General features: G+C 37.7%; 2 protein-coding genes across 5 annotated transcripts; one reads left to right on the plus strand and one right to left on the minus strand.

The window, feature by feature from the left end:
- Positions 1–3,768: 3,768 nt before the first annotated feature.
- On the minus strand, positions 3,769–5,112 carry LOC113303777. The gene is made up of 2 exons (XM_026552861.1): positions 4,764–5,112; positions 3,769–4,210 (listed from the first exon to the last, which is right to left on the minus strand). The coding sequence occupies exons 1-2, from the start codon at positions 4,775–4,777 to the stop codon at positions 3,916–3,918; spliced, it is 309 nt and encodes a 102-aa protein (XP_026408646.1). The 5' UTR covers positions 4,778–5,112; the 3' UTR covers positions 3,769–3,915.
- A 5,202-nt stretch (positions 5,113–10,314) lies between these two features.
- On the plus strand, positions 10,315–15,461 carry LOC113302575 (ELMO domain-containing protein C-like). 4 transcript variants are annotated; one of them, XM_026551505.1, is made up of 9 exons: positions 10,315–10,829; positions 11,324–11,433; positions 12,683–12,751; positions 13,024–13,139; positions 13,231–13,285; positions 14,029–14,149; positions 14,692–14,739; positions 14,878–14,972; positions 15,057–15,461. In XM_026551505.1, exons 1-9 carry the CDS (start codon positions 10,766–10,768, stop codon positions 15,156–15,158), a joined length of 780 nt encoding a protein of 259 aa, XP_026407290.1. In that variant the 5' UTR covers positions 10,315–10,765; the 3' UTR covers positions 15,159–15,461. The 4 variants fall into 4 exon arrangements, with proteins under 4 accessions (XP_026407290.1, XP_026407292.1, XP_026407293.1 ...); XM_026551507.1 differs by having other exon boundaries at positions 11,339–11,433; XM_026551508.1 differs by lacking the exon at positions 12,683–12,751.
- The last annotated feature ends 1,692 nt before the right edge of the window (positions 15,462–17,153 follow it).

Here is a 17,153-nt window from a genome sequence, read left to right on the forward strand (position 1 = left end):
GGTATAGCCTCCTAAAATAGCGATAATAACTTGACATTGGGTGAATTGTTTTCAAAATATTTGCCAGTTACCACCCGTCTTTCATTTCGAATCCTATTATTGGAGTTTAGAAAGTCAAGTTTTTTTGGGGGCTTTCTAGGGTCACCAAATATCAGTTGGGACACCCCTCATAATATATTTATATAAAGAGTAATATGATCCCATATGATTTTAGATAATAAAACGTGATTAACATTATTAATCATGATTATCAAATCAATTAAGACTAATTCATCTCTTTAAGTGAAGTGATGAAACTGAAAATCAAAACAAAAGAAAATCAGATGGAAGAAGAAGAAGAAGAAGAAGAAGAGAAGAAAAATTGGAGAAATTTCTTGTAAATGAGTGATTCAACCAAAACTTTTGATGTAGGTGAATCCTCGTCTTCAAAATACGATAACATATTAGTATCCATCAACAACGATGAGTTCTTTGCTGATTTTTCCGAAAATCATGAAATTTTTTCTCAAACTCAAAATAACCCTTATGAACCCTACTATGATTTCGAAGGACCAACCTAAGAAGAAGAAGAAATCGAAGAAACAGTTGCTCAAGATTACCAGGTATACCTCTATTGTAACTCTTATTTCGGTTTTTAAGCTCAGAGTTGCAAGAAGTTTCGATTTTTTCCTTCCGAAAACCCTAGGTTTCCAGCCGACAGGTCCACCCACGGCTGGGAAACCATGAACTCCTGGTCGTTTTCCTTTCTTACGGCTGACAATTAATGAACTCCCAGCCGTTATCATATTCTTACGGATGGAACGACGAATAAACCAGGACGTAACAAAAAAATTACGGCCATGTTTTTTCTACGTGCATGGGAAGTATTTAATACTGTCGGCGGCGGTTAGGTTTCCTGCCCGAAAATATTAAATGCTATTTAATGCTGACGGCGTCGGCCGGGTTACCTAGCCGTAACTTGTATTACGGCTCGTTTTATAGGCTGCCTCTTCCACAGTGAGATTTACGTCCTGGAATTCCATGACGTAACATGTTTACGGTTCGGAAAATTATTTTTCGACACAGCCGGTTATGTTATGACGGCTGGAATATAACTTGTCTACCCAGCCGTATACGCATTGACGGCTAGAATATAACTTGTCGACCCAGCCGTATACGCATTGATGGATGGAATATCACTTGTCGACCCAGCCGTTTCTGTGTGTTTAAATTTCTTTTGTGAATAATTATGTGACATATGTCATTTTATTATAGATTATACCTTACGTTCCGGTGGAAGACCAAGAGGTGGTTATGGAAGATCAAGCAATGGTGATTGAAGAGCAAGAGGAGGTTATGGAAGATCAACCCCAACCTGTGCAAGTTTCCGAGGACACAAGTGCTCACTATGAAAACAACTATGAGTGGACAGATAAGAAAGATGCAAAGGATTGGGCTAAATCACAAGGGTTGAAAAAGATGTGCATCATAGTCCAGAATAAACAAGTTACATTCAACAGCTTTCAAATGGTTTGCGAGTGCAGTGGAAAGTATGAGAGCCATTGGAAAAAGGGTAGTGAGTATCAATGAAAAACCACGAGGAAGAAGGGAGTATGTAATACGAAGAAGTGCATGGGTAAACCGTTGTAGACATTATGACAATCAAGCCACAGGCACGGTGGAGTCGGCTCACTATCGGTTCAAGAGTAAGTTAAATGGTTGTGATGGTGGATTTGTTGTTGTTTTTGAAGTTATGGTCGAGTATTTCAAGCGTGATATCCATAGAATCAAAGGGGATTTTGAAAAGAGCCGATCTAGAACGATTACCGACTACCGGGATAGCCCTTGGCTCCGGGGAATAAGTTTATATGTTTCTCAATGGGTAATCCTAAAAATGATAACGGAAGTGGAGGCTTGGGAGGAACACAACTTTCCGCCGGGAATGAGATGTAATTGTCCCATTAAGTCGGCTATGGGGATCCCATGTAGGCATGCGGTAGCAAATTTTCCCACAAGGATGATTTCGACCGAAGATATAGATCCATTTTAGAAACAACTAGATTTTAAAGATCCATCACCAAATGAAGGTTTTGGGGAGGTGTTTTGCGACACAGATGTACACAAGGAGCTTTTTGAGAAGTATGCTTCTTTACTACCGGCGTAAAGACAACTTTGGTTGTATGAAATGCGGAAATTCAACCATCCATTCATTAGAGATGATATTTTGGAACCTAACAAAGGGCAAGGCAAGGGTAGGCCTTCGAAGAAAATAACAAAGAAACAGGAAAGGGCAGAAGCTAAAAGAAAGTTTTAAGAGGGTCCACAATTGACTCCTTCAGTGCGAAGAGATCGTTCGGGTTTTGAGAATTTGAACGATTTGTACAAACTAAAACGAAAAGAAATGGAAATAGGCGGACCAAGCCGAGTTAGTCAAATGAAGGTAAAAGGCCATAAGAAGAATGTGGTTGTTTCATCCCAACAAGGTTCAAAAAGAAAAAAAGTTGATAGTGGAGTCAAAATTAAAGACCTGGTTGTTCCATCCCACATTTTATTCATAACTACGTCAAGTCCACCGACGATGTTGAGGGCGACGGAAATTGTGGTTACCATGTGTTCGTAGATCAACTTGGACCTTTTGAGCAGGCAAAAGAATGGGGTGACGACCAAATTACTTATGTAAGGCAAAAGTGTTTGCTTGAACTACGTGGTTTCCCCGATTTCTACAAGCCAATGATGAGATTCGAAACAGATGACACGGAGGAGGTGCTAAATGAGGAGTTCAAAGCATTTGAACGACGTTTAATGGGCAACAATGTTTGACAACTGAATATTGGATGAGAATGCCAATATGTGGCTATCTACTCGCCAACGCATTCCATTGCATTATTCATTCCATCTCCTATGTACATAGTGTTACATACGCACCCACAAGACGTATTTTTACCGAAGAAGACTCTCCAAAGATAACCATCATGGGGTCGTATACTCGAACCATTATATCGGCCTCCAATTGAAAGATGGATGCCTATTACCTCCATTAAGGAAGGGAGACGGTGGTGACGGCGAAATACCATTGGGTTGGTGTCATAGGTTCGAGGAAAGATTTCAAATGCGGGATGCATTACAGATTTCGAGGGATGTTCCTTGTGTACTAATGAGTTCCGATGAGGATGACTATGAGTAAATGTGGTGTGAAGGTTAGTGATAACAATGTTATTTGTAGGGTGGTGCTTAAGATGATAATATGATAACAATGTGGTGTGAACCTATGTATTTTGAATCACTTATTATATATGATTATGTGTTTGCAATGATAATATTATAAAAATGTGGTTATTTAGAGGTATTTACGGGCAGGTAATACGCTGACACGACGCAGCCGTAATGACCCAAGTGAGCTATTCGCATACTTACGGCTGAGAAACCTAACCAAAAACCCAGTAACGGCTAGGAATCCTACCCGTATACCTGGGTACTGTCAGATTTACGGCTGGTAATCCTGGCCGTAAATTCTCCTGAATTGTCAGTTTCGGATTTTACTCTGTTACGGCTGATACACCTATCCGTAAAACAAATTTCGGCTAGGATTTCTGACCTTTATTCTTAGTACTGTCAGTTTAAGGGCTGGTAATCCTATCAGTTAATCATACTTATGGCTGGTAATTCTAGCCGTTAATCAGACTTACGGATGGTAATCCTGGCCGTAAATTATCCTGAAATGTCAGTTTCAGATTTTACTTTGTTACGGCTGAGGCACCTATCCGTAAAACAAATTTCGGCCGGTAATCAAAACACTAGTATCCATTTCATTCAAGGTTAAGTATGCATAATGAAAAGAAAGTCCAAAAAGTAATCACCCAAATCCGTAACCTAAAACATGCTGAAAGTCTGCATAAACATAAGCTGGGATGACTTAAACAAGTACATAACCTACAATCATCCACTACGACCAACAACCGAAGGAACATCCTCAGAAGATGATGAAGAACTGTCGGGAGTTTGGGAAAGACTAATCCAATCATCCTCGTCGTCAGTATATAGATCATCCCTCATTTGATTATGTAACTTCTGAAGCCCGAGAAGCAGTGTTTTTTGTTGGTCACAATCCAAATATAAGACCTCCTCAATGTTACGTTGCAGTCCCCTAGCTATCCACTTAGCTCGCTTAACCATCATCGTAGCAATGTCACACATTGGAAGTTCTTGGGATTCTTTTTCCTTGTCAGGGTTCCTAAAAATGGTGAAAAATAAATCAGAGTTATACAATTACGGTTAGGAACTAACAGAAACCCATCCGTGGGAAACAATATCGGCTGGGATGTTTGAGACATCCTAACCGTAAATAAAGTGTTGGCTATAAACAATGTACACGACCTAGCCGTTTACACAATTACGGCTGGTAAGTGTGACCCTACCTAACCGTAATTACTAAATCGGCTAGGAAACATGGATAACGGTCAGAAACTACTGTTTACGGTTCGGAAATTTCCAGCCGAAAACGCTCAACTACAAAAAAATCAACTAACACAAGGTTTTTTACGGTTGGGAAAGTCCCATCCGTGTAAACTTATAACGGTTGGGATATCAAAATTTCCTAACCGTTTAAGATGTTAATGGCTGGGAGTTCGTGATGTCCAACCGTTTGGTTGCAATTACGTCCAGGACGATATGATATCCCAGCCGTAAACCTTTCAGAAATGAATTTTGAAATACCCTAAAATCATCAATCGAACCTGTTTTTTCAATCTAATGATAAAATAACTTGTGGGTTTTTCGATTCTTACCTTGTAGGAGTCATTTATGGAGGATTTGCAGGTGTTTGAACAAATTGGTTCACCACATAGGGATTTAGTGTTTGGAGAGATTGGTTCACCATATCTCCATTAAAAGGAACATCAATAACTTGCCCTGTTTCAAAATCAGGGTTCAATCGGCCGGATCTTGTCACTCTTGGTCTTGCTGCCATCTAGAGAATAAATGGAGAATAAAAAGTTTTTCATTTTGATTTTTGAGAGTTTTTGAAAAGATGAAGGAGAATAAAAATGGAGGAGAGGGTTAAAATTAGGATTAGGTTTTGATTTAATTTTTTTAGAGGAGAGGATAAATCAGATTTTTAATTCACTTGTATCTCTCCTCATCTAGTGTTTGCCTCACCAAAACATTTAATCCCAAAATAGTCAAAAGACTAAGACTTTTTAAGTCTCAATAATAGGATTCTTCATTTCACGGATATGAATTTTCTGCGTGCACAGGATATGTTTAGGATTTAAGAAAAGGAAATGAAATCCGTACATTATCCGTTTGTGATGCCGACACCAAACGCTCATGAGCTCGTGCAGTCGTAGGTCCGGATGATCCATGTGCTAAATGGTTTCACTTCCACCAATAAAATGCAGGACAGTACCTAAAATGAAAAGAATAGGATTGAAAATGCCGGTAGTTTTCGTGGGTACCTAAAAACATCTGAAGGACCACTGTATGGCTGTCCGGCCTTTTCACGTGCCGTATGGGGACATAGTGTATAGTGCAGGATGGGGTCCTTGGCGTCTGATTAGTAGCTTTACCAAACGATTAACCAAATTTGAAACTTATTAGGAAATAATATAGGAGTCTATATTTAGGAGATATTCACTTTAAGGAGTTTGAGATATATTAGGAAAGTGTCTATGTTTAGAGTTTGATCTTAGGTAGGAAAGTGTCTTGAGTGGTCGTCAAGTTTGTGAACAATATAAATTGGCTGTTAAGCCATAAGAATTATACACCGAATTATTATCAATGTAGTCTTTTACGCTTCCGCGTTTATGCTCTCCTCTCTCTTGCTCGATCCTTAACATGGTATCAGAGCAAGGTGAGAGGGGGAGAGGAGAGGAAGACAAGTTAGATGTTTTGGTATAGAGTTTTCAAGTCGTAAGAAGAAGAAAAGAAAAAAAAAAGAAAAAAAAAAACGAAAAAAAAAAATCTGATAATTGAGAAGAAGACGTAAGATCTGTTGTAACCCTATTTTTATACCCATCACTTGTTACCTGTCGATCCGTGTTTGTGTGATTCCTAGCCAAGACGGATCATCGTGATGTTCGGATGAAGAAGTTAGAAGCAGCCATGGTTATTGAAACTGCTGCTTGACAAGGATTAGAACGGTATTGAGCCAAGATGGAGCATGAATTGATGCTGACTGGATAAATTGATGCTGACTGGATCAGAATAGAACAAAGAGGCGGTGGTTGCTAAGAAGAAGATGTTGAGCTGTTATGGGCTCGAGAAAGTGAGAAGAACTCTAACGAGTTGCTAAGAAGAGGATGATGTGCTGTGGTGGACTTGAGGAAGAAGTCTTTTGGGTACTGTCGTACTGGTCCCTAGTTTGCCATGGTTCAATGGGTCTCATCGGTGTTTTAAGACAAGGGATAAAAATTTAGATCTGTTTTTGTGAACATGAAACAAGGAAAGTGGTGATCGATGGTTGTTTGCTATCGATTTCGAAGAGCTCAGAACATACAGGGAGGTGGCAGAGCTGATGATTCTCGTGAAATGTAGGATGGAAACTATGAGCTGAACTGAATCTCGAGAATGGCAGTAATGCTGCAAAGGATGTTCTCGGTGATAGATTGATGGCTACTGCCACAGTCATTCGTCGACGGTGACGAGCGCAGGTGAAACAAAGATGGAGATGGTGACTTATGTAGCCGAGTATTGAATGTTGTATTGACGGAGTTGGAGCTGAGTGCTGCTGCTTTAGTCCTCGGGTTTGATGATGAATAAGGCTGCAAGTGATGAGACGGGAGATTTATAAATTAACGAAGAAGGAAAGAAAAGTTTGGACAAGTCCGGGAGAGGACGGAGTTCTCAAGCAAAGACCCAGTTAAAGGAGTTCTGTTGACATCGATCTAGTTGGTTATGGAGATCAGAGTCGAAGAAATTGAAGCTGAGAAGAATTCGAGGACATGGAGACTTGGGTTTGTCTCGTATCCGTTTTGAATAAATCAAAGGACCCTGAGCTGTTGGTGTTGATTAACGTGTGGCATTTGGAAAGTGTGATGGGCTCTGGTGGAGAACAAGATCTCCTCCATTCACTAAATCTAGGTAGCACAGAATCAGAAGCTCGAAACAAACAAGGAAATTTAGAGTTTCGTGATTACAAAACAGGAGAAACTAGTGTCGTCCAGGCTATGGGTTCGTTGCCTAGGGTTTATGGAGACATGGGTTGTGTTTCAATCCCAGGCAGGAATATTGACTGGTTGTCGATGTTAAAGAGGAAGAAATTGTTGCTGTCGTTGCTACAACATTCTTGTGATCGAGAAGAAAAACAAAGAAGAGATGGTTCTGGCAGCGTTTGTTGCCGACCTAATTTGTCTTAAGGGTTTGTGAGAAACTCTGAGTTTGAATGATTGAATGGTCTACTGAGTTGCTGCTAAAGGCCTCAAAGAAAATAAAGAAGATGCAGACAAAATATTTGTTTAAAAGCAAACAGAAGTGTGACAATTATGTCACAGAGTTGCAAATATGTTACGAATTCAGAAGTTTGGAAAATCTGGATGGCGTGGCAAATGAAAGATTGGGAGAGAATCTTGAAAAGCAAAGAAGTGTGACAGTTTTCGCAACAAAAGCGTGACTGGAACAAGAGAAGAAGAAACAACATTCATGTTGTGAAGAAAGAAAAAAAAAAGAGAGAAGAAAACAATCACCAAGAGGTGATGAGAAAAAAACAACAATAATAGGCTGAAATCCTATGAGTTGTCGAGAGAGTACAAAAAGTATTCTATCGAAGAAACCAAGAAACCAAGAGTACAAGAAGTATTCTTCAGAAGATGGGACCGAAACGTCCTTAAACTACAAAGGGAACCGAAATGTTCTAAAACTACAAAGATGGGACCGTAATGTCCTTAAACTTCCTAAGATGGGACCGTAATGTCCTTAAACTTCCATTGGGACCGTAATGTCCTAAAACTATGACTGGGACCGTAATGTCCTTAAACTACGAAGAGGACCGAAATGTCCCTAAACTACAACAATGGAACCTGTATGTTCTAAAACTACTATTGGGACCGTAATGTCCTTAAACTACGAAGATGGGACCGTAATGTCCTTAAACTACGAAGATGGGACCGAAACGTCCTTAAACTACGAAGAGGACCGAAATGTCCTAAAACTACGAAGATGGGACCGTAATGTCCTTAAACTACGGAGGGGACCGAAATGTCCTTAAACTATGAAGGGGACCGAAACGTCCTTAAACTACGGTCTGAAGATATTTTGAGGGAGGAAGAAAACCGAAGTTAAATTTCTTTGGTCCAAGATGGGCATTCGTGATCTACATGCTCCATCTTGAGGGAGGGTATTAGGAAATAATATAGGAGTCTATATTTAGGAGATATTCACTTTAAGGAGTTTGAGTTATATTAGGAAAGTGTCTATGTTTAGAGTTTGATCTTAGGTAGGAAAGTGCCTTGAGTGGTCGTCAAGTTTGTGAACAATATAAATTGGCTGTTAAGCCATAAGAATTATACACCGAATTATTATCAATGTAGTCTTTTACGTTTCCGCGTTTATGCTCTCCTCTCTCTTGCTCGATCCTTAACAAAACTAGATGTTATTTCCTTAAAAAAAAAAAATAGATGTTAGATACTAATCAGATTTTCCTAGAAAACGAGCTCTTGTACGAGTAATTTTATTAGCAACTTGTATGTGGTCTTTGCAGACATTATGTAAAACTGGCAGAGGTCTTAAGTATATCTGAGACCACCCCCAGAGCAGTTTTAACAAATTTTACAAGATTAGTTTTCTAGAGTTTCCATTTAAAGTCAGATGTCGCTTCTCAAGTTTGTCATGCTCCAATTCCATAAACAGGCTCTGTTAATTATTACTTAAAACTTTTTTTAACCTAGTAGATTAAGTCTAGATACTTTTAATTTTAGCCCGGCTTAGAGTGACTAGATATAAATTAAAATATTATAGTTTAAGCTCTTGTTCTGATCTTAAGTTTAACCTAATTTATATACATAGTACATTGAACAGTGTTCCTTCTTTGATTTATAAATAAATATCTTAGTTAGTTCCTATTTACTTCCCAAATACCTAGATTACTGGATCCATGCATGGCTGGATTTTGCTATTCTTGAGGCAAAACCAAGAATACCAGCAAATTCTAAAGTATGATATAAACGAGAACTTATTCGATTTTTTTTCTTTTTTTTTACTCCCTCCGTTCTTTTTTAATAGGCCAGTTTTGTTTTTAGCGAAATTTAAGGAAATTAAGAGAACTAATCATTAAAAGTGGTCCTCATGACACTTGTCAATAAAAGAAGTGAAGTGAAATGGTCCCCATGACACTTGTTAGCAAAAGAAGTAAAGTGAAGTGGTCCACATGACACTTGTCATCAAAAGAAGTTAAGAGAAAAGTGGTCCCAAAAAATTAAAATAACATTTGACTTTCCCAATTAGGAAACTGACCTATTTTTTTGAAACTTTTATTTATAGAAACTGGCCTATTAAAAAAGAACGGAGGGAGTAATAAACAAAGAACCTTTTCATTAATGTGATTTCAAGGTTACAATGAGTTTTAGATTGAAAGTAAGAAAATACAAAGTAACAACATACCGTAAAACTACAATACCGAGAAATCCGATAAGAGAAAAAGAAGGATTAGAACTTATTCGATTCAGTCATTCAACAACCACCTTACCATTGTGCTGCAATACCTGCTACACTTCCCCCACTACCTTCTTCCATTAGGTGACAGTGATATTAGCTGTTGATCTCGTGGATTGGAGTTAACAGGGGTCCCTTTTATGTGGCATCACACCACTATCTGCACGACAACTCAGGATGAAAATGGTTAGTGGACATGGTTTGGGGAAGCCTAGCATTTCGCGGACGAACCTAAGTTGCAGGGGAACTCGAAGGAAATCGAACTAGAGGACAAACAAAGTGCTGTAATTGTATTACTGTAAATAACAGCTGGGGCATAAATGTCAGTGCCACAGTACATAGTCTGATAACTTTAAAAAAAGGAAAAAGGTTTGGTTTGGTTTGGTTTGGCAACTTTGTCCAACTAGTTGCCGTGGTCCTCGTTAGGCATGCAGATGCAACCTCCCATGTGGTATTCTGATGTATGCAAACACACCACTTTTGGATCCAACTTTTTCCCTGCCTTTATGATAACTTAAAATAATCAAAAGTAACCATTTCATTACATTCTCATCCATCATTACTTTGCTGATCCTATTTTAATCCGTCGACACGTCGACTACACAATGAACGCACAGCCATCCGCAGTGTAAAGATATTTCCCGCTCTTTGGTATATTTATGGGCGAAGAATTATCACATTTTCCTCACCAGACAAACAAAAACAGGTTTATTGTACTGATTTGTTTTTCTTTTTTTTTTCCGGAGAGAGAAATACCGGAGTAGAGAAGATTTGAAACCCTAGAAAACGGAATAAATTTTGAAGAGGTTTTAGAAGAAATTCAGTCTATTCTACTGTTGTGATTTGATCTTCTTTAAAGTTCTTGGATTTGGTTATTTGTTTTAGTGTTGATGAAATTTGAGCTTCTTGAAGGAAACGAATTCTCGATTCTCTCTTATACTTTTGGAGATTTAACAGGATTTGAGTGAGTTTATTGAAAAACTAGATTTCTCGAGATTTGATTGGATTTCAGCGCATTGTTTTGAAGAAATCGTACTACTGTACCTGTATAAAGAGTAGTCAAGAGAAAGATTTGGTTTCTGAATGTTGAAATTTTGTTAGTACTTTGGTTTATTAATGGTATAATAATACTGGAGAGAAAGCTATGGATGGACGTGGAGGATCATTTGTTGCTGTTAGAAGGATTACTCAAGATCATTCGCATACTGGTATGTATAAATACAATCTCAGTTTCTGTACTATTTCTTTTGTTTAGATTTTGCCTTTTTTTTTGAAGTTAATCAGATGATGTAGTTGCTAGAGGAGTTCATTCCTTTTGTTTTGTCTAGGTTAAATTTTCAACCGAGCTGCTGATGCCTACTTATCAATTTCTTTGGTTATGTTCTCTTCGATTCGATATGGTGTGATGTGAATTTAGGGTTCAAAATTAGGAAGTTACTTATTATTGATGAGATGCTCGGTTGCATGAGGCTGTTGATCACGGTTTTTAGGTTTCTTCTAGTTCCAATTTGGGGTAAGAGTGAGAGTTGTGGGAATCTTGATTTCCTGCTAACAGTAACAGTTTGACTAAACCTTATTCAACTCGCATCATTTTCTTAGGCTTAAGTGAAGTTCCTTGTTTTCTATCTGGTAAATAGAACTACTTTGGTAATAAATGATTCATATACTGCAGTTCATTTTTCTGGAACTAATATTGTTACAGCTGAGATTGTGGCAGGATCAGGGGCATGGATTGGAAAAGGTTTTTCATGTGTTTGTGTCCAAGGTAGCGATAGCGATCCTCGCTTGTCATTTGACTTGACTCCATCTCAGGTGAGAGTCATTGTTGGATAGTTGAGCTGTATATTTTATGTTGTGTTCCCTGTGTCTCGCTTCGTGAAGTGCTAATTTTTGCATGTATGTGTAGCATTGAGTAAGTAAATCAGCTGGTTTGTACGCATATAACATAGTGTCTCAGGTGTATATCCTCTGGTAGATGCTTGGAATGGTAGATAATATATTATTGGATTTGTACTTAATATAGGAAACTGCTTCGGTAATTGAGCGTAACACCTAATGTGACTGGTGTATTCTATATCAATAGCCCAACTGAGTAATTACAGTAGATTGGATTTCATGAATCGAAAGAAAAACGACATTTATGAAGTCTATATATCCACAGACTACCACCTTTCCTGCTGTCACCTGTGGGTACTGATGATATCCTGTGCTAAAAGATAAGTAATTGATTAGTTCGTATACATCATATCAGTCCCACCTTTCTTCTCGGTTAAAGCAGGTCATACCTTCTCTCTCCATCATATTACAAATTTTCTGGTACTTGACTCAAGAGGTAAATATGCTTAGGTGTTTTGGCAGTCTTCTGCTTGTGAAAGTGATATTAAGACTCAGAGAAAAAAAGTGATAGGAACTATGTTAGGTGTCAGATATTGGGATGGGTTGGTAAATGTCTAAAAAGAAATTGGGATTGGATATCGAAAAGACTAGAAGAAAAAAACATTTTCGTTCCTTGTATTTCTGTGGTTTGAGAAGGGTAACCGGTAAACAGAAAGTGAATCATGACTTGGAGTCTGTTCCTCGTGGTTCCAACGTGAACATATCTTCTATATGAAGTGTTGCCTCATTTATTTTCTTTACAGAGTCCAAGACTACTTTCCATTTAAGTCTCTGACTACCTCAACAACCGCTTTTAGGAGCCATCCTCTTTCTCAAAACTGCTTCCAGCTGGTGCTGATTTTTTTTTATCGAATAAGCCAAACTGTTTCATGACAGGAATAGTTCGTCCTACCTCAGCAAACATTTCTTTCAGATCTTCTTAGTGACTACATTTATTAGTTGACTCTTTTGTATAACAAAACTGGTAACAAAACTGGTAGTATTTTATTGGTAACCATAGAAGAGATGAAGAGTTAAAACTGGGTGTAATGTTGTGTCAGACAAACCATATATTTGAGAAGATAGACTTCTTATTGTTCGAGTATCCACCCGCATCCCCCACCCCATCCCCTATGAACATAATTACTCAAATATATAATAATCCCCCCTGCTATTACGCTTTCAGGAGGAATGCTTGCAGAAGCTACAAAGACGTATAGAAGTTAACTATGATAATGCAGATCCAGATCACCGGGTACTATTATTCTTCCCCATTTTTCATACATTCATCTATCCGACATGCTGATATGTACGATGTAATACCAGAATCGGTATTTGTAGATAAAAAACGAATGAAAATGAAAAATATATATGGTGTGCCTGGAGTTTGTCATTTTCAGTCAGCCCTATTATTCTGAATATTTTTAGTGAATAGTGATTCATTATCCTGAATGCTTGATCTTCAGCCATCTTTAGAATATGGCTAAAACAACGAATGACAAGGGTTGCGTATTAACATCATTGTAGGAAGCCTTGAAGGAATTATGGAATGCATCCTTCCCTGAAGAAGAACTTAGTGATTTAGTATCTGATCAGTGGAAGGAAATGGGATGGCAAGGAAAAGATCCAGCTACAGATTTCAGGTACAATGGTCCTTACTTTAGCTACACATACCCTTCACAATTCTATATTTTGATCCTAATATTAATAACCAATTTGATGCACATCTTGTAGAGGAGGGGGTTTTATATCACTGGAAAACTTGCTCTTCTTCGCTAAAATGTTTCCAGTATGTCTCTCTCTCATTCTCTCACCCAACACACACACACACATGAACCATCCTGTTTATTGAGATTTTGTGCTCAGCTTGCTACTGATACATTTCACTAGTCAACTTAATGTCTGCAACTGAACTCTAATATGCTTCTTTGTAACCAACGAATTGCTCGCGTATTTCTAAGAGTTAACTGTGATTTTTAAAAAATCAGAAGCTTAGAATAAGCTTGGAGTCCTGTAATTATTATCCTTACGGACCGGAAAAGCAAGAAATTGAAAGTTTACGTATCAGCTGATCACATTACAGGAAGAGGAATAATAATAGAAATAGTATGTCCTTGACATGGTTTAAAATAAAAGAATTTAGAGTATCGAGAATACTGCTGGTGAGACCGTCAAATACCTTGAAAGTTTGGGGAAAATTTCCATTGGAACAAGACTAAGTAGTTTGATTCGCCTGCCTCATTAGACTTAAACCTAAGTCAGTTGTACAACCGCATCTTACCTTACGAGTTTCCAATAGAGATCGGCTAGCTTCTTGCTTTCTTGTAATGATTGAAACAGGGATTTAGGTATCAGGCTCGTACGCTTTAGCTCTCCATATTGTCTCAGATTTGGTTATAGATAAGTTGTTTGCGTAACATGAGCCTTCTGCGCTTAATGTACATATGGAACTGATATGAATCTGAACGCCTCAGTTTCCTGTGTAATTCACATTGTCTCTCTGATACTTAGAAGTAATTTGTTTTAATGCAGAAATCCTACCAAGATCTTCTCCAAAAGCAGGAAGGTAATCGAGCAATGTGGGAATACCCCTTTGCGGTAGCTGGAGTAAACATCACGTTCATGCTTATTCAGATGCTTGATCTTGAAGCAGGTTTACGTCATCTGCCTTCAATTCCATGTTAGTTAGTTGTATGTTTCTCCCTGTTATGCAACATGTATAGAAAATACAGCTATGTCCAGACCAATCAAAATTAAAATATTGTCTCCGACTATAAAAAGGTCGGAGAAACTACCGTCAGAGCTGTCGTAGCTATAAATGTACTCCAGTTATCGAGTAATACCAAGGAAATTAATTTTATGAATGCCGTGGCCAGCACTGTGTCCCCCATCAGTGGAAGTTGGTACAGCACTTGGATCATGCCCAAGATTATCCTAGCTTTGTATATAAAACGATTGACTATGTCACATTATGTATCCATTAGTTGTCTAGTCCCGTTAAAACTGAGATGTAGTCATATTCATTAGTTGCATAGTCCAGTTAAATCTGAGGTTCTTACATGGATTTAATATAACTATCTAAGTTTCTGTAAAGTGCTTGTACCAGAATAAATTTGACTAGCTTAGAGTCCATGCCTATATGAAAAATACAAGTTTTTCAGTATAATAACTATCATTTTAATTTTGACTCTGCAGTTAAACCACGTACAATGACTGGGGTTGTATTCTTGAAGTTACTTGAAGGTAATATTGAATTAATATAATCTTATGATTTGATGTCTCCATTATACAGGGGCCTGTGCTTTCGCTAGAAATTTGATCTGATTCATTGCAATTTCCATATTTTCTCCCATCTTACTCCATTATTTTGGGTCATAACAGAAAACGACGATGCCTTCGACATACTGTACTGCATAACATTCAAGTTGATGGATCAACAGTGGCTTGCTATGAATGCTTCATACATGGATTTCAATGTATGTGGTCTTCTTCCTGATATATATTTGGCCTAACCTTTTTGCCTTTGAGTAGAAGATGAGCATTTTTGTTTTTCTATGCAGACGGTGATGAAATCCACCCAGTATGAGCTAGAAAAGCAGCTGTTGCTGCTTGAAGATATTACACGTATTGAAGACATGCCTTACTTCAGTCTCCTACAGTAGATTCTTAATCTCATGATGTGCTATATAGTTTAAAAAGGCAAAAATACTTGTTGTCCTTGTCTCTCTTTGATTTTTTTCCGTACTTTTTACATTTCTGTTTTGTACTTTTAGATTTGCAACTCTGCGCTCACCATCTCCATCTCTAATTTTGGGAAGTTTCGATTGGGTTTCTGTATTACTATAGCGTCCAGTATCTCAAATGTAAATATGTTACAAGTTTTTAAGCATGTAATCCTCACAATGGGAAGAGGACTCGAACCATGAAACATGATTCATTGGAGAATTGACATGTATTCCACTTGACATGATGCGCATATTTGTTTTACATGTTACAAGTTTTAAGCATGTAATCCTCGCAATGGGAAGAAGACTCGAACCATGAAACATAATTCATTGAAGAATTGACATGTATTCACTTCAACCTTATTATAGGGCGGCATGGTTTATTAGAGGGACGGCATTCCAATAGGACAAAAAGGGTCATTGCATGATCATTCAAGGTGTCCCTTATAAATAAAAAACTGGAAATGACAAATTAACCCTCATAATTGATAACCTAGTTTAGTGATGATAATCAAGTTTAATGTTAATGATTAATCTCACTTATATTAAGTCAAAATCAAAACAAAATCAGATTTTAGAGTTTAAAAAAAAAAAAAAAAAGTTTGGTGATGGTAGAGAAGTTTTAACCCAAAGTGAAGGTCAATCTCAACAAATTGAAGAAATTAACCAACAAAGTGAAAACCCAATGCCTGAAAATGACCAGGTATACTTCTAAATTAGTCACAACTAGCTTTTTGTTGCTCAAATAGTAAAAAAAATCAATTTCTTACATTTTCAGAGCTTACGGTTGGCATTTTGCTCGTAACCAACCGTAATTCATAGTTACGGTTCGTAAAAGATGAACTACCAACCGTAACTAGTTAAATTTGGGGAAAACCCAATTGTAAAACCAGTTACGGTTGGTAACCAAATGCTATATACCAACTGTAACTGGTAACCAAATGCTCGATACCAACCGTAACTGAATAAAATTCTCAGATACAAGAACATACGGTTGGTAGTTGAACTATTACCAACCGTAACAACATCAAAATCTCCAGTTACGATTTGTAATAGAGTTAAAATCAACCGTAACTCACATAAACCCAGAAATTTTAATTTCAATTTTCAATTAAAACCCTAATTTTTGATAGAAATTAAACTTAAATCGAACAAGATAAACTAAACCCTAATTGGATTTTTCAAAACATACTTCATATAAATCATTATACTACACTTGATTAATTTTCGAATCGTCGATTAATCGAAGACGATGAAATTTTGAGTTTTGATGGAGGTTATGGTTGATGGGAGGAGGAGAATAGAAGAAAAAAAACAAAATTTCAATTTAGTTTTGATTTAGGTTAAAAAATGGGGAGGGTAACCTAGTCAATTTACATCCCCTTTAGGACATCTCTTAACCAACTAAAGAGACATTACTATCACACTGCGGCCCTTCTAATAAGCTTGATTCACTTATCCGCCCATATTTGTCATGACATTTGCTTACATGCGCGAAACTGCACCAGCAGGAAAAAGCTGAAGGGGACCAAATTGGTGTGCCAAAGATTAAGATAAGATACTAGGGTACACTAGTGATATTAAGATAGGTCCCCGGCGTCGGCCCCTAGACGCTCCGCAGCATGTGACCAGCCATCATGTTTCTTTGATGATTCTATACACTTGATGAATCAAAGTAAAATTGAAACAAGTAAGAAGTTTAAGCCTGCTGTTTGTGTTTTTTTTTTCTTCTTTTGATCAGGGTGTTTGTGTTTATGCGAAGCCTCTTATCGCAAAACTAAAGACTAAGCTGGCCCTTTTTCCCTGCAGTTACGAAGCCTCTTTCTGCAAAACTAAAGGCTAAACCGCTTGTGCTACAATCAACCACCACTTGGGCCAAATTTCGGAACAACAATGTACTCTCCCTCATCAGAATTTATGGAAACAAATACG

This window comes from Papaver somniferum, chromosome 8 (genome assembly GCF_003573695.1).
Source record: "Papaver somniferum cultivar HN1 chromosome 8, ASM357369v1, whole genome shotgun sequence".
In the NCBI taxonomy this organism is placed as follows: domain Eukaryota; kingdom Viridiplantae; phylum Streptophyta; class Magnoliopsida; order Ranunculales; family Papaveraceae; genus Papaver; species Papaver somniferum.